At 34.9% G+C, this 26107-nt stretch overlaps 1 protein-coding gene across 2 annotated transcripts in view; it reads left to right on the top strand.

Annotated features, from left to right (window-relative positions):
* Positions 1 to 26107, top strand: part of LOC126816446 (hepatocyte nuclear factor 4-gamma) — a 63568-nt gene that overhangs the window by 32045 nt on the left and 5416 nt on the right. For both annotated transcript variants that reach the window (XM_050543026.2, XM_050543025.2), the window contains exons 2-7: positions 178 to 222; positions 20777 to 21079; positions 21315 to 21430; positions 22048 to 22197; positions 22813 to 23053; positions 25296 to 25532. In XM_050543026.2, the coding sequence (XP_050398983.1) occupies positions 178 to 222; positions 20777 to 21079; positions 21315 to 21430; positions 22048 to 22197; positions 22813 to 23053; positions 25296 to 25532 (1092 nt within the window). The remainder of the gene's footprint in view (positions 1 to 177; positions 223 to 20776; positions 21080 to 21314; positions 21431 to 22047; positions 22198 to 22812; positions 23054 to 25295; positions 25533 to 26107) is intronic.

A 26107-nucleotide genomic window follows, 5' to 3' on the forward strand; every position in this document is an offset into this window, starting at 1 on the left:
TTCTAGACCCAAAATTCAACAAAAATGGGCATGCAAAAAACGGAGAAAAGAGAGACAGAGAATTGCTATAAATAAATGAGCTAAAGTTTGTGAGTACCGAGATGGTGAAAATTTAATGGTCATCTGCATCTATTACTCAGTTATTAAATTGTTTTTTTTTTATTTTGTGTTTTTCAGATTCCGATGGAGGGTTAGGAGAAAATGGCACCCACAGTTTAACAGGTGACTATATCTATTAAATAGTTTTTATATTCAAATAGTTTATTCCATGTTTCTGTGATTAAATAGTATCTTATTACAACAGAAATGTCTCAGTCTGGGGGGTGGGGGTGGGAACGGCCGAATGGTTTGCATGCACGTGTTGTATCATAAGATCTGCCATTGAGTCAACTGGCGTGGTTTCAATTACCAGGTTGCTCATGACAAGGAGTAGGGTTGCCTGTCCAATGTCATGGTTTATCTCTGGGTCGTCCGGTATCCTCCCACTGCTAAAGACCTCCTACACGCAAGTGAATTATTGAAATAAAATTGAACCATAAGTTAGTCTCGAATTGACCTAGTTTGTGTCGAGTGGATGTTAAACCCATCTCTCTCTCTCTCTGTCCTATCTAATACATATATATAGATAAATAGATGGAAATATTTTGATTTAGGGCAACATTATAGAAAGTGTACAAGTAGCTAATAGAATGATTATTGAATAAATAATGTTTGTATGTACGTTATCTATTGGTGAAATGTCTGTCTTTCGAGCTGAAATGTTATGTAAACTATTAATTAGACATTTATTAACAAAACAAGACCATAATCAACACTCAATGGCTTTGGATACTTGAGATTTTAACTGCTCACCATTTAAACATTAAATTTAAAAATGGGAAAGCGAGGCTAAGTCTTGAATATACCAGTGCCCTGGTTACCACAATGCACACATCTTGTCAAAACTACAAACAGTAATAACTTGGTTCAGAAAAAAGTAATTTGAATGAAATATTCAATATTTTCATTTTACATTATCTATTTTTGAGCTATTATAGCAAGAATTGTCAGCTCTTTATCTAAATCTTACATAATGTATCTTTAAACCAGTGTTAAAATCAGTTTTGGTTGGCATACTTTTTATCTGTTCATCTTTTACTGTGAAACAAACACTAGGGACCGGGTATCATTCAGATATGATGAAAAAAGGAAAGAAACTAAGCTTACCATCTATAATCTAATACACATATTCAGTTAATAGATTGCCATGCAGAAAGTGTTAAATACCATCAAGATTCATCAAAAACTGCCCAGCTGTACGATCTGGATAATATTATCAGATATACAGTAGAATCTGTACAAACAGCCACTCTGTTTCAATGGCATCTCCTTGTAAATGGTCCCCAAAACTTCCTCCCTTAGAAATTTCTTTGGTTGATCGCTCCTCGAATGCGACCAGCGGTCACTAATATATAAGTTATAAATTTAACCAAACATCGTCCATTCAACAGCCATGAAATTCATTGACAAATTCAGCGATACTATTTTTGACTTGTGCTTTTTTGGTAAAATAAGAATAATTCATGGATTTTCTTAACAAAAATGGATAAATGTTATCAAATACAATGTATATAACTATGGTAGGACAAAATGACACCTTTACAGAATTTATATTGGAGATTTGTGTCAAAGAATCTTCATTCCAAGCAAGTTTCAGCGCGACCAAATTTACTGGGTATCAATGTTAGCTTCCGAAGCATCCAAACGTAAAATTTAACTTGATGTTAGCCTTAACAAAACACCTGTGATTTTAGCAAGAGGTCACTCCCGTTAAGCGGTCAGTCCTGAAAATTCCCTCGAGTGGCTTCTACTGTATAGTAGGCCTAAATCGTTACATGTTATATAGACAATGGTTCAGGTTTATATACATGTAAATATATAAGGCCCTCGATTCCCATCGTGCACTTTTTGTGTAATACCCCTGACAAGGGAAAACTATGCTGAAAAATTCAGGGGAAATTTCTCAGCCAGCACATGGATTGAAGCCTTGACCTCTTGGTGAATGAGCAAGCGCCTCAATCACTGAGCTATCGTGGCTCGCATATCAATGACAATCAGCAGCTTTGATGATTATTAAGGACACCTGTTAATCAGTGGTTATATTTAATTACCTGTACTTTAGTCGTACACACCTGTATTCACCTGTCTAGAAGACACCTTTGATTACAATGTTCAATGTTCAAGGGACATTGTCCAATATTAAACCTTTATACTTACATCTCTCACCTGGTCTTATTATATATCACATAGTTGTTAATTAATACAATTCATTATTAACACTCTCTCGATAAGTTTCACATTCTATCGTTTGTTTAATAGTGAAAAGTAGACCTACAGATTATTCTGAATTAATTTGGAAGTTAGGACCTCTCGATCAGTTTTAAATACAAATGATTGTTTATTGGTGAAAGGTATAGATTACTCTGAATTAATTTGGAAGCAAGGAGATCTCGATCAGTTTCACATACAAATCGTTTGTTTATTGGTGACAGTTACTGATTATTCTGGAGGTTAGAAACTCTCTTTGAGTTCAAATCATTCGTTTATTGGTGAAAGTTACAGATTATTGTGAAGGTTAGGAACTCTCTTTGAGTTCAAATCGTTTGTATATTGGTGAAAGGTACAGATTATTCTGGAGGTTAGAAACTCTCTTTGAGTTCAAATCATTCGTTTATTGGTGAAAGTTACAGATTATTGTGAAGGTTAGGAACTCGCTTTGAGTTCAAATCGTTTGTATATTGGTGAAAGGTACAGATTATTCTGGAGGTTAGAAACTCTCTTTGAGTTTAAATCGTTCGTTTATTGTTGAAAGTTATAGATTATTTGGGAGGTTAGGGAGTCTCTTTTAGTTCAAATCGTTTTGATTATTAGTGAACTGAAAGTGATCCTGTATTATTGAGTGATTGTGTTTCAATATCTATTCCTTTGTTTAGTGGGGAAAGTTACAAATTATTCAGAATTATTTTGGAAGTTTCACATTCAAATTGTTCATTTATTGGTGAAAGTTACTATTTTTTCAGAAGCTTAAAACTCTCATTCAGTTTTACACACCCTTCTTTTATTGGTGAAAGTGAGAAATTATTCAGAATTAGGAATATAAATAATGTTAGAATATATTCAATATCTAGTGTAAACTTTATGAATTTAGAACTTTGGAATAATAGCAATATTCTGTCCGGTTATAGTCTTGTAAGTTTACTAAATTTACGAATTATTTGCTAAAGTGTGTGGTTAACTTTTACAATATTCCATCCAGTTTTACTTGATTTGTAGTGTAAGGCTAACATTCTACAAAATATTCTTTTATAAAGTTTCCTGTATGAATTGTTCACTTTATCTTTGGTTCTGTGGAATTTCTAATATTGTATGAAAAAAAAGCCTGTTTGATTTTCAATAATTTGCAAACAAAATATGTGAATTGTTGATAAAGTTAATTTTAAAAGATTTGATGGATTGTGTTAATATGTAATTGTTTGTTGTATTTTTAACAAAATAATGTTGTAATATCTGAATTATTGGCTAGTACACATACTACATTGTTGCTTTTCTAAATGGAATGTTGTTTTATGTGCAAGAATACTGCAGAACACACAGCAAAAACTAGAAAACCGCAAAACTAATACACGAACGGGATACAAACTCTGATATCGTTAGCCACTAGAGGAATATTAATTCTGATATCGTAAGCTACTGTTAAATCACGTTAATAAATCTTCGGGTTTGTAATTTTATGAAAACATCTTGGATTAATGTTTGTTTCTTTGGTTAAACTGGAAGTCAACAAACAGGTAAGTTTATAAAATATAATTTCAGATTATTATAGGAATTATAGAAATAATACTTCTAAGGGTGATAATCCAGATAGAATCTCTGAAAGTCAGTGTTTCAGATGTTTTTCTCATTTTGAAGATAATTTTCTTGATTGCTGATTTTGTTTTTTTTATTACCCAAGCTCAATACCCAGGATGTTCTGGGGTTGATCCCACTGTTGGCCGAGAGAGAAGAGAGAGAGATGGGGTTTAATGTCCACTTGAGACAATCTAAGTCAATTCAGGACTAAAACATGGTTCAATTTTATTTCAATAATTCGCTTGCGAATAGGGGTCTTGAGCAGTAGGAGGAAACCGGAGGACCCAGATGAAACCCACAAGGTTGGACAGGCGCCATCTACTCCTTGTCACATACTACCGGAGAATCGACGCCACGTCAATTGACTCAGTGCTAGAAATGAAATGAAATGGGGTTTAATGTCCTACTGTTCTGCTCCGAATTGGGCTAGTTAAGATAGGCATACGCCATACAGTGTGCTATGAGAGAAATTTTGCCTGGACAACAGCACTACAGCCTACTTTTATACCAAATTCCAACTGTCAAGGGATTTTTTATGTGCACGCCAATGTGTACACAGGACCTCGGTTTTTCGTCACATCCGATAGACTAGACAGCTGTCCTTGTCAGGCTCTCCGTCCTGCATCACTGACAAGGGGGAACCACGCTGGAAAATCTGGATGAACTTTCTCGGCCAATGCAGGGATCCAACACCCGACCTCCAGGCTAGCGAGTCAGAGTCTTACCCACTTAGCCACTGTGACCCCCGACTCAATGACAGACCTTATGATACAGCGCGCACATGCTAACCATTCGGCCATCCAACCCTGCAAATAAAAACAGTATTTTGCATCCAGTAACAAAATTTGAATTAATTGCATCATGAAAACATCGACCAAAGTCTAAATGAAATAATACAAACTTCGCCAATCCTACAATTTAAAAAAAAAAGTACTTTCCCTTATAAAGAAAATATTTTGAATTGATTGGTTGCTAGGAAAATACAACACATTTCGTGATTTTATTTAAGTCAGATTTTATTGACTTAATTATAAATAGTTTCTGATAAGAATTGATATATATATATATATAGAGGTGTGTTGTTTCGAGGAATGTTAAAGTTTATGGTTATTTTGTGTTCAATATGACATCATGTAGGGGTGTGTTTATTACTGAGCTATACACTCAAAGCCATTAAAAACACAATGTCAAATTCAAAGTTTATTTACTGCAACAACTTTTAACAAATGTACATAACAATTGACAAAATCGAGATAACAAGCATCTGTGGATAATTTCATGAAAGAATTCACTACAAATGCACAAAACGGAAACGTCAGAGAACCATGAAACAAAACAGGGGTCAGCGGAAGTCAATATCGGCTATGTCCACCCCGAGCTCTTACACATGCCTGAAGTCGCCTTGGCATAAACTTGCACAGATGTCTCACTACACGCTGTGGGATTGTTTGCCAATGATTTTGGAGTGCCTGTGCCAACTCTGCAACAGTTCGTGGTGGCACAGCTTGAGTTTGAACCCATCGTCCAAGTTCAACCCATAGGTGTTCGATCAAGTTCATGTCGGGAGACATAGCGGGCCAATCCATAACACGGACATGATGATTGTTTAGAAAGTCTCTTGTCAACCTGGCAGTGTGGGGTTGGGCGTTCAGGCCTTGAAATAGTACCTGACATTTTCAACTCAGTGTCGGACATGCATTAATAATATCATTAAAAAAGACAAATCAGTGCCAGACAAAATGACAGGCACCAGAGGTTTTGTCCCTGACAAAGTCTGACATTGTCTGTGGCAAGTGCCCTATTTCCAGGCTTGGTCATGCTGGAAAACCATTTGTGGCCCATTGCTGTCTGGCAAATTCCCGGTTGTACGTGACAAGCAGTAGGGTCGCCTGACCAACCTCGTGGGTTTTCTCCGGGTCCTCCGGTTTCCCCCCACTGCTAAAGACCACTACGCGCAAGCGTAATGAAATAAAATTGTACCATGTTAGTCCCGAAATGACCTAGTTTGTGTCGACTGGACACCCCATTTTTCTCTCTCTCTCTCTCTCTCTCTCTCTCTCTCTCTCTCTCACTCTCTCTCTGTCTGGCAAATCAATTATAACGCATTAACGATTTAGCCCCTTTAAGAACAGTAGAGTTATAAGTTCTATACAGTAGTAAGCTGTAGATAAGTTTACAAGTATATATAGAGGATAGTCAGTGTATCTTCAAGTAGGGATATAAGTAGTTGATTAATGTCGATTGTATTATAAACAGGTTGAATCTTGTTACCAAATGAAAGCTTTATCTTATCTTAAACAATAGTCACACAAACTGGTCCGACTCCTATAATCAGATTAACTGATATTTATTATACTGTTGCAACATCTAACAGATTAATTATATCTCTGGATATTTTATCTATCATTACTCTTTTATATATAACTAATGATAACCTGATTATTTTAAATAATTATAGACATATATAGCAAGGTGTCACAGTGTTAGTTCATATATGGCTAACTTAAATTGTGGGCGGATGGTCGAATGGTGTTGTATCATAAGGTCTGTCGTTGAGTCAACTGGTGTGGTTGTACATGACAAGGAGTAGTGTTGCCTGTCCAACCTCGTGGGTTTTTCTCCAGGCCCTTCAGTTTCCTCCTACTGCTAAAGACCTCTACACGCAAGCGAATTATTGAAATAAAATTGAACCATATGTTAGTCCCAAAATGACCTAGTTTGTGTCGAGTGGATGTTAAACCCCATCTCTCTCTCTCTCCCTCTCTCTCTCTCTCTCTCAAGGCTAACTTAAATGGGTAGCACCAAACAAAGTGCATATTTTTAATATGAAATGGAAATATCAATATTTTAAAAGCAGATATATGTTTTTATGTTGGATTCTGAGATAAAATAAACAATTGCATGTAGTTAGGACTGTATTTGGTCGATTAAAAACTTCTGTGAAACTGCAAATGGACCATTTAATTGGTCTTTGATTTGGGGACATCATCGTCTTTCTTTATCCATAAGAGTGCCGAAACACTCATGGTATATGATGGTTTGCCCTTGTCAGTCATTTGGATGGGAGCTTGGAGATTACATATTAATTAAAAATGTATTATTCAAGAGCTAAATCTGCATATTGCAGATCTATTTGTTTGGCCTCAAATCATATATAAACTATTAATTAGACATTTATTTACATGCCAAGCCCATAATCAGCTCTCGTGACCATTGATTTAAATATGATTGGCAGTTAATGATTTAATTCAAAAATGGATTATGGAGACTTTTTTTTTATTATCAGCCAAAAGTGAAATGTGCAATAACAAAACTGATTTGACTATGGCAATCAGTGATATAAAATTCCTTGTTTGATAGCCATTCATGAAAGGGGGAATAACTCCATTATGATAGAAATTGTAGACAGAAATATTAATATGTAACCTCCCTATAACACTGCTAATGATAAGGTATTTTACATATTATATACATACATGTACGAGGCAGCTGTACACTAAGGGAGATAACTCCATTTAAAGATTAATAATAAGTATTACAATGATATCAAATGCAAGTGATTTGATTTGTTTGATATTCGACCCTGGTATTGGCCGGGAAACTTCACAGAGATTTTTTGGCATGTTTCCAACTTGACAGTAGTGCATAACAGAGGTCCGGTGTACCTTATTTCCTTCCTAGTAATCCCCCTACATCCAATAATCCTACTTTTGTCAGAAATAAAATGAAATGAAAGAGAGAGAGAGAAATTGAGTTTAATGTCCACTCAACACAAACTAGGTCATTTTGGGACTAACATGGTTTAATTGTATTTCAGTAATTCGCATGCGCGTAGGGGTCTTTAGCAGTGGGAGGAAATCGGACAGACGATCCTACTCCTTGCCATGTACAACAGAGGAATCGAAACCACGCCAGTTGACTCAATGACAGACCTTATGATGCAACGCGCACACGCTAACCATTTGCAATCTACTGGCTACAGGCCTAATGCTCATTTGGACCGGGGTAATAGGTTTCACTTATAGTCCGGGGAGTGACATTAATCTGGTGACTGTGATTAGGGATGGCCCGGGAGAGTGATACACCTCGGGGCAAGTCAGTGACATTAGCCACCAATAAAGTAGTACCAAATTGAAATATTTCAATAAAAAATGTGTGCTTGTAGAAATTCTGCCCTGAGAATGACATGATTTGTGGAATATGTCTAACTTCGTTCTTTGAGTCCCTTGTTACAAATTGTGTGAAACACATCATGGTACACGATTTGTGTACCAATCGGAAAATGTTTATTTTGTCTTAAATATTGGATATCAGAAGCCCATCTTTTCCCGGTAAGATCACAACACCAATGTTGATTAAAATTGACAAATAATTCGTGTTTTCATTGTCGAAGGTTTTGGATGATATTGGGTTACATTTAGATAAAGAGCTAGCCATTCCTGCTATAATAGTTCGAAAATAGATAATGTAAAATGAATAATTTGAAAATTTCTCTAAAATTAATTTATTGCAAACGAAGATATTAGCCATGGAAGGTTTGACAAGATGTGTGCAATGATTTCAACCACCGTACTGGTTGTTCGAAGCTAAGTCTCTCTCCTCCATTTTTAGCTTAAATCAAAATATGGCTGAACTGTTCTAATCTATTTAATATCGGAGAAATCGATGCCATCGAATCAAATTAATAATTTAGATAACATTTCAGGCCTAAAAAAAGACCTGCAATTGGCAGATTTAACTCTTGCATAATGTATGTTTAAATAAAAAGGTAGTAGGATTTATTTATATTAAATAAGAAAGGTGTATACATCTATATTAGTAGAATTGAAATATTTAATAAAAATAGGTACAGATATATATATATCTATTTTAGTAGGTTGGAAATATATTGATTAAAAAAGGTGCATACATCTACTTTAATAGGTTGGAAATATATTGATTAAAAAAGGTGTATACATCTATTTTAGTAGGATTTAAATATATAAGTATATCTAATTATCTATATTAGTAGAAATGAAATATTAAATAAAAAAGGTGCATATATCTATATTAGAAGGTTTGAAATATTAAATAAAAAAGGTGTATATATGTTTTTATATATGTTAGTAGGATTGTGTATACATGCTTTAACAGGATCTGATATTATCTAGTAATTGTTATCAATATGATAAATATCAACCACTTGACCGATCTCCATCCATAATTACATATATACAATAGATAATGATATATATAATATTACATACTTACTTGCTACACACGAGCTCATCATATTAAAGTGACTGTTTCATTTCATCCACACAAGCACATTATCATATTAAAGTGACTGTTTCATTTCCTCCACGCAAGCTTATCAGGGAGAGAGAAACAGCCTAGGAGAGAGAAGAAAGAGCACGCCGTGAGAGAGGAGAGCGGGGGACGCTGTCTCGGGCACCATCTTTCACCTCGTGCAAGCGGCGCGACGACGGTGAAGAGATGGGTAACCGGGACCTGCACGAACACACACTTCCTAGCCTAATTTTATGTTTATTGAATAAAATGTTCATTAGGGGAGCCGCGGTGGCTCAGTGAGTGGCCAAGCACATTTCTCTGGATTTTACAGCTTGGCTCCATGCAGGACAGAGGGCCCGACAAGGACAGTATCAGTTCGGATGGGATGAACAACCATGGACCCAATAAAAGCCCTGAGTAGGCCATAGCATGTCTGGGCAAAATATAGTTCATTGTATATGGTGTATGCCCATCTTCATTAGCTCAGTCGGAGCAGAAAGTAGTACGTTTAACTCCATTTTATTTCCATAATCATTGGATTAATATAATATAAACTTGGATGTTAGAACGAAAAGTTAGTCTTTAAAAACCTAATGAATAAACTCAACTATTATTTTTAGAACGATTTCAGCCTATCCTTTGTCAATTTAAAAATCAGTTTCAATATTGTGAAACAAATTCAATCAGTACTTGAGATTTCATCTTGCTCACAATAAATTCAAGTATATTTAAATATAAAACCTCAATCGACATGATGTGGACCAGATTAAGTTTTTATGAAGGTATTTTATTTCGCGCATCCATCATCATTTAATCCTCAAGCGTGAGGCAATCCTTTCAAGTATTATCATAAATTTAAATAAATAAATATTAAAATTGAAACAGTTTCTTAAGTGATTCTAAGCTGCAGTTTTTCAGAGAAGTTTTTTTGGATAAATATGTCCTGTTAAAGTAGATTTTAAAAGTTGATGACTTGATAGTTGTATTTGATTTATATCCAGTGTCGAACGAAATTAGGGAGTGATATTGAAACAGGCTCCTTTTTGTGCCTGATTTTATTTTCAGCATTTCTCTGAAACTTTGTACACTCATCAACCTATATTAGTATAATTAAAGGACAATATTGGTGTCAGTCATTATCATATATGTGATAGAACTGGTTAAACACATTCCAAATATAATTTTAACACAGAGATCATTTGATTTCAAGAAAGGGAAATGACAAATGCAAAAGGAAAACACAAGTTATCCCTCTATATAACCAACTGAAGTGAAGAGTGATAACAGTACGCGGGCAAATTTCTGCTCACTAATAATTTCTTCGAAGACCAAAAGTTATTATGTGAGGTTGTGAGATAATATCTGATAATTCAAATAAGTAATTGAATGTCACTAGATAAGGGAAAACGAGAAAAATAGAAATAGTCCGTACATTCCCTTGCTTTTATTCATTCTATACTTAATAAAAACATGGTAATGCACAGACTTTTTCAATTATTTTTCTTTTCAATTTTATTTAAGGAGAGGTATAGAATAATTTTATAGAAATTATTGAAGGAGGGTATAGAATAATTTTATAGAAGTTATTGAAGGAGGGTATTGAATAATTTTATAGAAGTAATTGAAGGAGGGTATTGAATAATTTTATAGAAATTATTGAAGGAGGGAAGAGTTCACAGTAGCACGCGTCAGTTACATGATTGTGTTGTTTCTGTCAAATCTAGAATCACTGATATCACTCACTGATTGTAGTTAATCTTCATTATCAACCTCTCTATCTCTCGGACAAGGCTCTTGTATCAGTCATATCTACCAGTCTTTACTGTCAGACATTATCAGAGAGAGAGAGAGAAGAGGTATATTTAACGTCCACTCGTCACAAACTAGGTCATTTCGGGACTAACATATGCTTTAATTTTATTTCAATAATTTGCTTGCGCGTAGAGGTCTTTAGCAGTGGGAGGAAACCGGAGGACCTTGAGAAAACCCACGAGGTTGGACAGGTGACCCTACTCCTTGTCACGTAGAACTGGGGAATTGAAACCACGTCAGTTGAATCAATGACAGACTTTATGACACAGCACGCACAAGCTAACCATTCATCCATCCACACCCCCTATCTCTATCTCCCAGTTGTATGTGACAAGGAGTAGGTCGCCTGTCGAACCTTGTGGGTTTTCTCCTGGTTCTCCGGTTTCCTCCCACTGCTAAAGACTCCTACGCGCAAGCAAATTATTTAAATAAGATTGAAACACGTGTTAGTCCCAATATGACCTAGCATGTATTGAGTGGACAATTTTGTGGAAGTTGAATCTTTAAAACATGAATCAGTATTTACAAAGATATGGGGAATTAAAATTTGTCAGCAATTTGCGTCTACTGCAAGTTCTATCCTGTAAGAAATGAAATGAAAAGGGGTTTAACGTCCTACTGTTCTGCTTCGACTGGGCTAATGAAGACGGGCTTACGTCATAGAGTATGCTATGAGGGAAATTTTACCAGATCAATGGGTCTCGTACTTTTAATAAAGAAATTAAAGCCAGAGAATTGTTGCAGCCTATTATTAAGTTGAATATGTTTCAGTGATAAATTGAGTAAATAGTTAATCAGAGTTATTGTCTTAGATTAGATAAATTTCGGTGAAATCAACAATCATCATTTAGACAAGGGATGAGGGGGTTAGTTATACATATACCTATATAGATAAACTCACCTGAGTGGAGTAACCTTCCGTTATCTCCATATTTTTACATGTAACTACGTGTACAATTATTGACGATATCGATGCTGTTCGTCGGACATCTACAATTCACAGTCCAAAGTTTATTTTTGTTCATTGCGAATCATGGATTATAATATCAAGGTCCCTGTTTCGTTTTCAAGATTTCACGTCAATTCTATCGGAGAAGTTACGTTTGAAGAAATAGGTAAATTGTTTTAATTTAAATTGTTTTTAGATTTATTTTGATGGAGGAATAGGATGGGGGGATATTAGGGGTACGACAGATCCATTTTCTATGGCACAGGTGGGGTCAATTCACAAAGGACCTCTGAAAAAGGGCCATGTCTTTTCTTATATGCCATTTTTTATACAGTTGGATAAAATAGAATGGCAATTAAATTTATAGTGATCTATGCTTAAGGATTGGAGAATGAGAATTGGGAATACGGTTTAGAGTGAAGAGATGAGATAGTGGGTTTGGCGGAAGGAATATTGTTTAAATTTTACAGGAAAAGTACAGATGATTTTTAAAAGTATCCAATGTAATTTTTAAAAGTATCCAAATGTAATTTATAAAAGTATCCAGATGTAATTTTTAAAAGTATTCAATCCAAGATTATTTGGAATTTTTAAACGTATCCAAATGTAATTTTTGAAAAGGTTTTTAATTAACACATATATTGTAAACATCTGTCTAAAGACAGAATTCAGAATTCTGACAATTTTTCTTAACAAATGTTAAAATATTTCAAACAAGATTTCAAATTATTTGAAGGCAAATCTGTAAAAAATAAGTATTATTCGTATTATTTCTTTTATAGATATTAGAAAACAATAAAGTAAACTATGCTAGGTTTTTTGGAAGTATGTTGTAGAAATTTTAAAAAAATTGATCTATATGGAAATGTAAGTTGTTATCACATAAAAATTGAAAATTCACGAAACATGTCTATTGAATATTGATATTAATAAAGCTGCCATTTGCTTTTTTCGGACATAAGTAAATTTTTCAAGCTAAATTGATTATTTAACGTTATACTAGGAAATCAAAATGAAGAGAAAGAAATGGGGTTTATGTCCGCTCGACACAAACTAGGTCATTTCGGGACTAACACATGATTTAATTTTATTTCAATAATTCACTTGGGCGTAGGGGTCTTTAGCAGTTGGAGGACCCGAGAAAACCCACGAGGTTGGACAGGCGACCCTACTCCTTGTCACGTACAACCGGGGAATCGAAACCCCGCAAGTCGACTCAATGACAGACGTATGATACAGCGCGTGCGTGCTAACCATTCAGTCATCCAACCCCCCCCACCCCCGAAATCAAAATGAACACTAGATAATCCCCCGGTTAGATTCAGTGAGATTAAAAGAGGCCCATCAAGGGGCATTGGATTGTTTATTTCATCAGGGTTTTCTGACGTGGTTTCCCCTTGTCAGTGGTGCAGGACGGAGGGCCTGACAAGGACAGCTGTCTAGTCCTTGAATGACACGAAAAACTGAGGTCCCATGTATACATTGGAATGCACGTAAAAGATCCCTTGGCAGTTGGAATTCGATATAAGAGTAGGCAAAGTGCCGCCTCCCGGGCAAAATTTCACTAATAGCACACTGTATGATGTATGCCCTTCTTCATTAGCCCAGTATAGGAGCAGAACAGTAGGACATTAAACCCCATTTCATTTCATTTCGATCCTGTTTATATTGCCTGCACTGGTTGCCAATCATTGATCGATTTTATGGAACAATTTTAGACTGATGTGCCGTTCAGAGATTTAACTTTTACCACATTGTAGTTTGCAAGTGATTCTAAATCTATCAAATCATGATTAATAACTCGAAGAAGAAAGAAAGGTATCTTGTTTTTCACATTTTTGTATCAAACCAGAAGTTATATTATTTTTGGCAAGTGGACCATGTATGCACTGGTTTTAGATCCACAACTTTTCTGCCATGATGCAAAATGAATATATTGAAAATTTCATCCACATTACTTTATTCTCAGTGAAGTTATCGCTGTTTTTAGTTTTGATAAGATGTGTGCATTGATTGTTTATTATCTTAATTAAATGGTCGACCCGTTTTAATCTAGTTAAAATCTCAAGTATCCCATGCCATCGACAGTTTATTATGGTCTTGTCATGTTAATAAATGTATAATTAATAATTTAGATAACATTTCAGGCCTAAAGAAAGACCTGCAATAGGCAGATTTAGCTCTTGCATAATGTATGTTTAAGAATAATCTAAGCTGCATGTTTTAATCCCCCTTGAATGTAAATTAATGTAAAAAATGTTGCTTAGTAATAGGCATAAATCGTTTTCGATAGAATTGTGTTTCTGTTAATAGCGTTTTATAAAAAATAACATCATTAAACTTAAAATACAATATTGTAGTTTTCAAGGGATAATTAAAAACGTAACAACAAGTTCGTAGAAATTGAGCATGCGATAGTCTTTGTTGAGTCGTGTGTTAAAGAATGTATAAAGGTGTTGAGCTGACCCCTACGGAAATTAAATCCCGTGTTTAGTATCTAATACCTATAATAATATGGAGTAATCCGAGAGGGTGTTAAATCTATTATTATTCTTAACTCATGTTTGTACGCACGTCGGGGAATTATTATCAAGTAGATCTTTTGATCTTTTTAACCCGATTACCTTCTAATATATCACCTCTCGGTAACGCACGGTAGCTGTCGTACTTGTGGTTAGTATCATCAGAAAGAGAGAGATTTGGGGTTTAACATTCACTCAACACAAATTAGGTCATTTTGGGGTTGGGACTAACATATGGTTCAATTTTATTTCAATATTTTGGTTGCTCGTAGGGACTTAAATTGTCAGAGAAAACCAGAAAGGTGGACAGGCCACCCTACTCTTTTTCATGTACAAATGGGGAATTGAAACTACGTTACTTGTCTCAATGACAGACCTTATGATCTAACATGCATGCGTTGGACCATTCAACCATCAAACCCCCCTTGTCATCAAAAAGCTAAGATTTATACAACGTATATATAGGGAAGAAAATATTAAAGATACATTATGTAAGAGCTAATGCCTATTGCAAACTCTTTCTGGCTTCAAATGTTAAATAAATTATTAATTAGACATTTATTCAAGTGACAAGCCTACAATCAACTCTCTAGGTCGTTGGATGGCTGAGATATTGAATGGTTTAGAATACTAGCACCATATAACAGTTTAACGTTAAATGACAAGCCCATAATCAACTCTCTAGACCATTTGATGGCTGAGATATTGAATGGTTTAGAACACTAGTGCTATATAACAGTTTAATGTCAAGTGGTGCTTGACACTCAAGACTGATTATACTTTACACTTTTCCTTGTTAAAACTTCAAACACCCATAATTTTTGCTCAGAATAAAATTATTTGACTGGAATTTTCAATATATTCACTTTTCATTATCTGTTTTTGAGGTATTATAGAAAGAACGCCAACCGCTCTATCTTCACACTTTTTCTTGTCAAAACTTCAAACACCCGTAATGTTTACTGAGATTAAAATTATTTGACTGAAATTTTCAATATATTCTTTTACTTTATTAATTTTTGAACTATTATGGAAAGAATGGCCAGTTCTCTATCTTTAATAATTGTTTAATTATAACAAGTTAACGCAAGGCACATTTAAGTCTCTGAATGTCTTTTGAAGGTTTTTTAACCCGTTGTAAACTACAGTGTAGTGAAAATTGAATCTCTAGAATAAATATCAGTCGAAAAATATTGTTCAATTCCATTCAGTATTTACAAAGATATTGGGAGTTTAAAATTTGTCGACAATTGGCATCGTCTGTAGATGATATATACAAGCCTGCACCTGAAGTTACCATGGTAAAATCTCTTCATGGGTATTTTTTCTTTTTTGGGGGTTGGATGGCCGAATGTTTAGCATGTGCGCGCTGTATCATAAGGTCTGTCATTGAGTAAAGTGACAGGGTTTTGACTTTCAGCTTGTACATGACAAGGAGTAGAGTCGCCTGTCCAACCCCGTGAGTTTTCTCTGGGTCCTCCAGTTTCCTCCCACTGCTAAAGACACTACACGCGAGCAAATTATTGAAATAAAATTGAACCATATGTTAGTCCCGAAGTGACCTAGTTTGTGTCAAGTGGATGTTAAACCCCATCTCTCTCTCTCTCTCTCTCTCTCTCTCTCTGTGTCCCTCTCTCTTTTCTCTTTTTAATTTGATTGAATCGAAACCTGTTGATTTTTTATGGCCATCAACAAACCTATTGAACCATACAAACCTCCCTTCACAAATACAAGATTGAAAACTTGTAATTCCTAAATTACTTCTAGAATAGGAGCTTAATCTAAATTAATATGCATATTTTTGTCATTTCTTTTTAAAAAGAAAAAAGATTTTTACTAACTTCTGCATGTGCATTTAATAATGTGAAAGTAATTTTTACTTACTTGCAAATTTTAGTTTTCATGTCAATTAATATTCAATATTTGTGAAAATAAAGGAATGAAATGTTAGGGAGATTAAAAGATTGTTTTCATTAAAATAAGCTTTCGCTGAATAGACCTTTTATTTTGATCCCTGTTTGTTATGTATGAAGCCATATAACATATTAGTCCGGGTAATGATGATAACATTGAAGTTGTGATTCCCCAAATTACTGTTAAACCATCTTAAATAGACCCTTAAAAATATGAAACCCTTTAGTTTATTTATGATCAGGAGTTGATAATAATCTGTGTGTATTTAACACTTGAAGAGATATTGTGTTGTTATCAGGGGCTGTCCGCGAAGTGAAACAATAAGAGGCTGGCTCTCAAGTGGGGTTTAATCCGTAAAATTGAGATGCTATGAATTGTTATAAACTTATACATGATATTACTTGTTGTTTAAAGACGTTTCGATTATCAGGTTTATCATCCCAGTGTTATCAAGCTATCAAATTTTTCTCTAAACAAACAAATAGATAGTTTGATTCTAGCAGGGTTTTAGGGGGATAAAAGTAGGGGTTTGAGTTAGGGTATTGGTAGTAAAGGCTGAAGAAGTGAAGCTGTCAAGATGTTGATACCAAGTTTAGAAGTTTATAATTATAATGATTCGTGGACGTATTATCAATACCAAGATAATCACACAAATAATTTTCAAAATACAGAATATGAACGATGTCAATATTCATGTAAGATATTTTTTTCTTTATCTAAAAATCATAGTAACAATTTCTTGAGTAATTCTTGAAATTTTTATAATTTATTTTTAATAATCAATTTAGCACTGAGAGTTCCAGCTAATAAACGGCTGCAGGCATTTCCTTACAATTAAGATACATTTACGTAAAACACCAGTTTTAAAACATTACACAATTCAAGATATGTTCACAATTTAAAAGCATGTTTAAAAAATTGTGTTTTAAGATTTTTTTCTTTTTAAAAACATTTAATATTTTGTTTTCAAATTAAGAAACCATGATGCTATATATGTGGTTTTTGATTTAGAGAAAAATGAACCCATTTTAATTTTAAAAAATCATTTTAACATATTTTTTAAAAAATGTTTAAAGAAAATTATAAAACATTCCTGTAAAAGTATGAGCAATATTGGAAAAATATTTTAGAAATCTACTGGGACCTTGCCATAAAAAGATAGTGATCTCAAACGATCAATAAACTATTCCATATTCTATGTAACGGTCATATTGTGTCACCCAAGGCAATATCACCTGGAAATGTTAACAATGTTCAATTTTTTTTTTAAAATTTGGTGGAAAAATAAGGTATGATATTTTTATGGGGATATCTCAAAATATAAATATCCGCGGTGGGCCTGACAACTTCAGCTGTCTAGTCCTTCGGATGAGACGAAAAACCGAGGTCCCGTGTATACATTGGAATGCACGTAAAAGATCCCTTGGCAGTTGGAATTCAATATAAAAATAAGCGATAGTGCCGCTGCCCGGTCAAAAATTTTCCTCATAGCATATGCCCGTCTTCATTAGACCAGCATAGGATCAGAACAGGAGGATGTTAAACCCCATTTCATTTCATTTCATTTCATTTCAAAATATCCATCCACTAAACTTTTCTATATTCTACTGGTCAACCAAGGGAATATCGCAGGGAAATATTAAAAATGGTAAATTGTTTTGAAATTTGGTGGAAAAATAATATGATATTTTTTTATGGAAATACATCTATCGCAAAATATCAATAATGCCTAAACTGCATGGTTAAAAAATGATGAAAGACTTAACAATAATTTATATGTGTTTAAAAAAAAATACTATTTGTAATTATTAATTGAAGTTATCTGCATATATGGTTTTGAAATTGAAATATATGAGGAATTATTTTTACATCTTTTTAGATATATGAGGAAAATGTTTGAAGGAAAATGTGAGAAATGTTTTAGTTTGGTTAATTTTAGATATCTTAAGTTTTTGGGTCAAGTTAACTATGATTTTATGTGAGAAATTCTGAAAGTACGTAGTTGTCAGTTGAATAACATCGTAAAAGTACTGGGATGACCCGAGTATTGTTATCTCCAGTAGTTTGTTTATTACACTGTACAAAGTGTGAACGAAGCTTTGATTGAAGACCTTGAAGTTTGGAACCCTGCTGAGTATCAGACAATCCTAAACAACAGTTAATCACCGTTAATCCACTTAGATTGTTTTCTTGATAGATTCGCATATTTCATATAGTTGATTGAGTCCAAGGAAATAGAACATTTGGTAACACATTGGAAATAACCAGATCGGGCAATGAGAAGGGAGGTAGGGGATGTCAAATGGTCCAAGGCATTAAGTTCCCAGATCAAAGACATGTCATCCATGCAAGCTTGATGGACTTGCATATTTCATAGTTGATTGAGTCTGAGGCATTAAATGAGGGTAATAGAACATTTGGTAACACATTGGAAATAACCAGATTGGGCGATGGGAAGGGAGGTAGGGGATGTCTAATGGTCCAAGGCATTAAGCTGCCAGATCAAAGGCATGTCATCTATGCAATCTTTGAGTTTTATCAAGAAGTAGAGTTGCCTGCCCATCTTCATAGGTCTTCTCTGCCAAGCTCTGGGTTCATCGGTTTCCTTGTTGCTGACATTGATCTGTTGAACACTGTATTTCACTTCCTCTTCCCTGGCATGTTAACCTGTAGAACACCAGATATCACTTCCTTGCCACTGATGTACTGGTTATAAAATGTGCATTGTGTCTTGAATATTTGGTATTAAGATCCCATATTTTCACGGCAAGATAACAACATCAATATGGATTGAAATTCACCAATATTGAATTCTAATTCATGTTTTTAATTTCTGGGAACCACAGTGGCTAGGTGGTTAAGATGCTGGCTTGCTAGCCTGGAGGTCGGGTGTTCGATCCCTGCATTGGCCAAGAAAGTTTATCCAGATTTTCCGACGTGGTTTTCCCCTTGTCACGTAAAAGATCCCTTGGCAGTTGGAATTCGATATAAGAGTAGGCGATAGTGCCGCTGCCCAGGCAAAATTTCCCTCATAGCACACGGTATGGCGTATGCCCGTCTTCATTAGCCCCGTATAGGAGCAGACCAGTAGGACGTTAAACCCCATTTAATTTCATTTCATTTCATTTTTAATTTCGAGTTTTATAGATAATATTGAGTTAGAGGTTTCGCTTCTTTAATATCATATCTTGTATGTTCGGAAATTGAAGAAAATAATATTCCGAATGAGTTGTTATATAAACATATCTGTTACACGAAATTAAGATGTGTACATAACAAAATTCTCCAAAAAATGAGTTGAACCGGAAATGGAATAAATTTATATTTTATAAAACGTGTTTAAAGGTAACGTGAGCACCAATATTACCTTGTATCTCAAGTGTTAACATGTCTGTGTATATTGGTTGATATCTTAAAGAAACACAAAGTAATCATCATCAAGTGTTATTTTAGGGATAACAAGAAACACTTATAACCTTATTCAAGTACCTTGTCAATAAACATTACCTTTATAGGGGGTTATAGGGGGTTGTTACCTTTATAGGGGGTTATAGGGGTTTTTACCTTTATACAGGGTTATAGGGGTATTACCTATTGCAGGTCTTTCTTTAGGTCTGAAATGTATAAACTATTAATTTAACAAAACAAGACCATAATCAACTCTTGATGGAATCGGATACTCAAGATTTTAGCTAGATTAGAACGGTTCGCCATTTAAAAATTGAATTTAAATAAATGGGAAAGCGAGGCTAAGTCTTAAATATACCAGTGCCCTAGTTATCACAATGCACAGATCTTGTCAAAACTGCAAACAGTGATAACTTGGGTCAGAATAAAGTTATTTAAATGAAATTTTCAATATTTTTATTTTGCATTATCAATTTTCGAACTATTATAGTAAGAATGGTCAGCTCTTTATCTAAATCTTAACTAATGTACATGTATCTTTAAATAATGAGTGTTGGGTATATAACTGTTCAGTTTCCTGAGCATGGTTGAGTAATTAATTACTCAATGCCTTGTTGATTGACTGTAGGAAATACAAGTTTATCATTTGTAAATCTGTTGATCAACTGCAGGAAATGTATAATGCGTTTGTCTGTAAATCTTAAATGACTATAGTTTATATTATTTATAATTCTGTTAATCAACTGTAGGAAGCGTAGAAACTGCAGGAAATGTATAATGTGTTTTCCTGTATAATATCTGTTAAACGACTAGGAAAGACAAGTTTATTATCTGTTGATTGAGATTCTGAGATTCTTTTGCAGTCAAATTGTGAAGGCTCTACAGACTACATTTATCATCTGATTGTTTTGAAATTAATGTATGTTGTTTTCATCAGTGGGACGAAGAAGTCTATTTTTTTTGTAATATCTTTTCTCTCAAAACTAATTTTTTAAAATACCTATATTTCCAGATTCACCTGATTTAAGCGTGCCATGTTTAACAACAGTTCAAGGTTTACCGTCAACAAGTCCAACCAATTCAACTGGTCAGGGTGTCAGTCAGTTCTGTGCCATCTGTGGAGATCGTGCAACAGGAAAACATTATGGCGCCTCCAGCTGTGATGGGTGTAAAGGTTTCTTCAGAAGATCGGTACGAAAGAGTCACATCTACACCTGCCGATTCAATCGTAACTGTATCGTTGATAAAGATAAAAGAAATCAGTGTCGATATTGTCGGTTACGGAAATGTTTCAGGGCCGGGATGAAAAAAGAAGGTAAGTAAAAGTTGAAGATGTTCATCGTTCAAAAATATAAATATTTAATTCCATCCACAAGGCAAGGGGCCATAGTGGATCTGTGAGTAACGGTTCTTTCCTGTTAACCAGGAGTTTCAGAGTTCGATCCCTTTTAAAAAGATTAACCAGTAATTGAAAAAAGACTCTCTCCCTCTCTCTCTCTCTCTCTCTCTCTCATATGTATAATATAGCTGTTTAAATTTGTTTTTTACAGCTGTACAGAATGAGCGAGATAGAATAAGTGTTAGACGAACAAGCTATGAAGATATGACATCTACCGGAGCATTGGCCTGCAGTACTTTATTAAACGCGGAAATGTTGTCTCGTCAGGTAAAACTATATAACTTCTTTATACAAAGAGTTTAAGATTAATATTGTATTTTCCATCTAATAGGGTGGTGGAGCCAAGATGGCTCAGTGCATAAGTCGCGGGTTCGCTAGTCTGGAGGTTGTGGGTCCGCTCTCAGTTTTGGCCGAGAAAGTTCATCGCGGTTTTCCAGTAGGTTAACTCTTGTCAGTGATGCAGGACGAAGGGCCTGACAAGGACAGCTGTCTAGTCATTCGGATCCGACAAAAGACCAAGGTCCCGTGTACACATTGGCGTGCACGTAAAAGATAACTTGACAGTTGGAATTAACTAGGTCATTCTGGGACTAACATATGGTTTAATTTTATTTCAATAATTCGTTTGCGCGTAGGGGTCTTTAGCAGTGGGAGGAAACCGGAGGACCCGGAGAAAACCCACAAGGTTGGACAGGCGACCCTACTCCTTGCCACATACAACCGGGGATTCGAAACCATGCCAGTTGACTCAATGACAGACTTTATGATACAGCGTGTGCTTACCACAGCCATCCAACCCCCCTGTCTATCAAGAGAGAGGAGATGATATAGTTATTAGAATAGAATTATATTTTAACATACTTTAACTCTGTTTTATTAACTAGATATCAGCACCAATAACATATCATGATTTATCAGCACGGAAGATAGCTCAGGCAAATGATGTTTGTGAATCTATGAAACAACAGTTACTGATACTAGTAGAATGGGCTAAATATATACCAAGTTTCTGTGAACTACCACTCGATGATCAGGTTAGTAGTGTTGTTTGTATGTTGGTTTTTTTTTGTATGTTGTTGTTTATTTGTTTGTTTTATTGTTGTTTTTGTTTGTTTAATTGTTGTGTTTATTTGGATGTTTGTTAGTGTCTCTGAACTACCTCAGTATGATCAGATCAGTATTGTTGTTTCTGTTAGTATGTATGTTTGTTGTAGTTTATGTTTGTTTGCTTGTTTCTGTGAACTATCTCTGAACTATTTGTTGTTTTTGTTTGTTTGTTGTTTTTCTGTCTGAACTACCTCTTTATGATCAGGGTTAGTCTTAATAATAATGTGTATATTTGTAATGCAGTTTATTAACACCACAAAGGGTGAGGTTCAAACCATAAAACAAATACTACCCCGATCTCTAGAATACAGGGAAAGTTTATTTACCTCCTTTTAAGCGCAACCATTTTCTAATGTAATTGCATCCTTTTTATTCAATCTGGTCACTTGTTCATCCAACAAATTAATTCTTGTCTAAGCAAACACTGTCCAATTTAATATTAATTGTGATAGATTAGGAAAAGGGTATGTCAACCTTTTTTGGTGCAGTTATCCTGGCAAAACTTTCTAAAGAGAATATAACAAATGATTGAAAATTTTCAGGTGGCGTTATTACGAGCTCACGCAGGTGAACATCTGGTGCTGGGCGTGGCTAAAAGGTCCCTTGAAGTTAATGAAGTTCTGTTATTAGGTAACGATGCTGTGATACCACGAACAGCTGCAGATATGGATATTGGGCGTATAGCAGGTAGAATATTAGATGAATTAGTTCAACCATTACGAGAGATACAGATAGATGATACAGAATTCGCCTGCATTAAAGCCATTGTCTTCTTCGATCCAGGTAAATTTGAATTGGGGTTTAACGTCTCGTCATGAAATGGGGTTTAACGTCTCATCATGAAATGGGGTTTGACTTCCCATCATGAAATGGGGTTTAACGTCTCATCATGAAATGGGGTTTGACTTCCCACCATGAAATGGGGTTACACGTCTTACTCTTCTCCAACAATCGAGTTAATGAAATGAAATGGGGTTTAACGTCTTACTCTTCTCCATCAAACGAGTTAATGAAATAAAATGGGGTTTAACGTCTTACTCTTCTCCAACAAACGAGTTAATGAAATGAAATGGGGTTTAACGTCTTACTCTTCTCCATCAAACGAGTTAATGAAATGAAATGGGGTTTAACGTCTTACTCTTCTCCAACAAACGAGTTAATGAAATGAAATGGGGTTTAACGTCTTACTCTTCTCCAACAAACGAGTTAATGAAATGAAATGGGGTTTAACGTCTTACTCTTCTCCAACAAACGAGTTAATGAAATGAAATGGGGTTGAACGTCTTACTCTTCTCCAACAAACGAGTTAATGAAATGAAATGGGTTTTAAAGTTGCAATTTCATATTTTTAAGTTATATTTTTAAAATTTATTAAAATAAAGCCAAAAATAGATGGTATCTATAAACAGTCCTACCTTGTTAAAGAATAATCCTATTAATCCTATAATTCACTACTGCCAGTCGAGAAATTGGCAAAAATATCATTTTCATCTTCAAATTCAAACGTTTGGATATAGCTACTCCATGGTGGAGAATAGAAAACAAGGGAGGTAATTGTGTTATTATTTCCGGTGTAAATGAGTTTTAAGTGTGAGAATGACACCTATGATCGTATAATAGTGAGTTGACAACCTATTGAGCAAAAGACATAGAAATAATTATGTTTTGACTTTCTTAGAAAATATGAAATTGTAACTTTGACGTCCTACTTTTCTACTCCAACTGGGCTTTACGACGAATTCTTGGTGTGCCATGCACGGAACAGTTGGTAAACCACTAGAAACGTCAATGCTGATTGATTAATCAATGTCTGACGTTATAGGGTCAAAAGTTGCTCATACGATCCCTGACACAACCTTCCAGTGCAATTTGTCAGATTTTCATGTAGTGTAGGCTATCGAAAGCACTGAAAACGAAACAAAAAAAAGGTCTGTATTTTAATCAGATAGATGTTTAGTGTCAGAAATCACTAGAAAATTAAATATTTAAAGATACATTATGGGAGATTAGATAAAGAGCTGGCAGTTCACACTATAATAGTTAAAAACTAGATAATGTAAAGAGAATTTGCTGAAAATTTCAGTCAAATTGATCCACTTGATTTTAGCAATTGAATAATGGGGCTAGCCTCGATCATCATTACTAAAATCGATAGGATAAAAAAACATTGTCTCGATTATCCATTTTTTTTATTTAATTATGAATGGAAGTCGAACAGCAAATCTGTACCTAATCCAATAAACATTGCAGGCTAGCGATGCCATCTAGAGTTGATTATGGTCTGGATCGGTTAATTAATGTCTAATTAATAATTTAGATAACATTTCAGGCCTAAAGAAAGACCTGAAATAGGCAGATTTAGCTCTTGCATAATGCATGTTTAATCATTTCTGATAATAAGACTGTTTCTTTATTAAAGGAGCTAAATCGCTAACATTTGGGACCTAGAAATTCACAAAAGTGGGTCGCAATGCATATAATACTGTAATATGAATGTATATAAACTGATTTACATTTAATGGTTTCCGTTTTTACTCCAATTTCAAATCAGTTATGTTCAGCGAAATAAGTCAGCAATCTCAATCGAGTGCAAATTTCTAGCGTCTAGTTATTCTAGTCTACATAACTCCATTTGATTTGGTGCAATGTGTCTAGCCTCGTCCCTCGAGTCTCTCAATACAACTGGGGCTGAAGCGCATTATGGTACACGATTCGTGTACCAATGTTAAAAAAATTATTTTATCTTAAATATCGGATATCAGAAGCTCATCTTTTCCCGGTAAGTTTACATCATCAATGTTGATTTAAATTGACCAATAATTCGTGTTTTCGATGTCGAAGATTTTGGAGGATTTTGAGTTACGGACTTAGGTCCTTTAATGTCTTGTAAAAGAGTAAAATATGCAAAAACCTTAGTTGATTGCTCAGATGACTTAGCGTATGTTTCATTGCCTGGCAACTGCTACCGTGAGCGTATGTTTCATTGCCTGGCAACCTATCTTTAATTTCTCTTTGTGTTTTTCAGATGCACGAGGATTAAACGACAAACAAAGAATAAAAACATTTAGATATCAGGTTCATATGAACCTAGAGGACTATATTAACGATCGACAATACGATTCTAGGGGCCGCTTCGGTGAAATCCTTCTTCTACTTCCAGCCCTACAGAGTATTACATGGCAGATGATTGAACAAATTCAATTTGCCAAATTATTCGGAATGGCCAAAATCGATAACCTACTTCAAGAAATGTTATTAGGGGGTAGGTAAAATCAATTTGTCTCATTTGTCTTTTCGATCCCTGAGAAAGTTTATCAGGATTTTCTGGCGTGGTTTTACTGGTGCAGGACCGAGTGGCTGAAAAGGAAAGTTATCTAATCGTTCGGATGGGACGAAAAACTGAGGTCCTGTGTATACATTGGCGTGCACGTATAAGATCCCTTGGCAGTTGGAATTCGATGCAAGAGTAGGCCATAGTGCCGCTGCCCGGGCAAGATTTCCCTCATAGCACACTGTATGGCGTATGCCTGTCTTCATTAGCCCAGTTGGAGCCGAACTTCATTTTGTACTACGGGCACAAAAGCATAAACTGTATGCCTTCTTGTTGCTGTCAATGAACCGAACTCAACTCCAGATGATATGACAAATTTAAAAAGAATTGCATTTTTAGAAAGCTTAGGCTGTGGACTATTCAAATATGCTGCTGCCAGCTCTAGTTTTATAAAAACAACCAAGAGCCTGCTTTTGTGGGAGTGGCTCACATAACTCCCTCTCTAACGGCATGTATCTTTAAAAATATTTTAAATTCTAATTAGTTATGTTTTTTTTCTGTACTTT

Source organism: Patella vulgata, chromosome 3 (genome assembly GCF_932274485.2).
Source record: "Patella vulgata chromosome 3, xgPatVulg1.2, whole genome shotgun sequence".
NCBI lineage: Eukaryota > Metazoa > Mollusca > Gastropoda > Patellidae > Patella > Patella vulgata.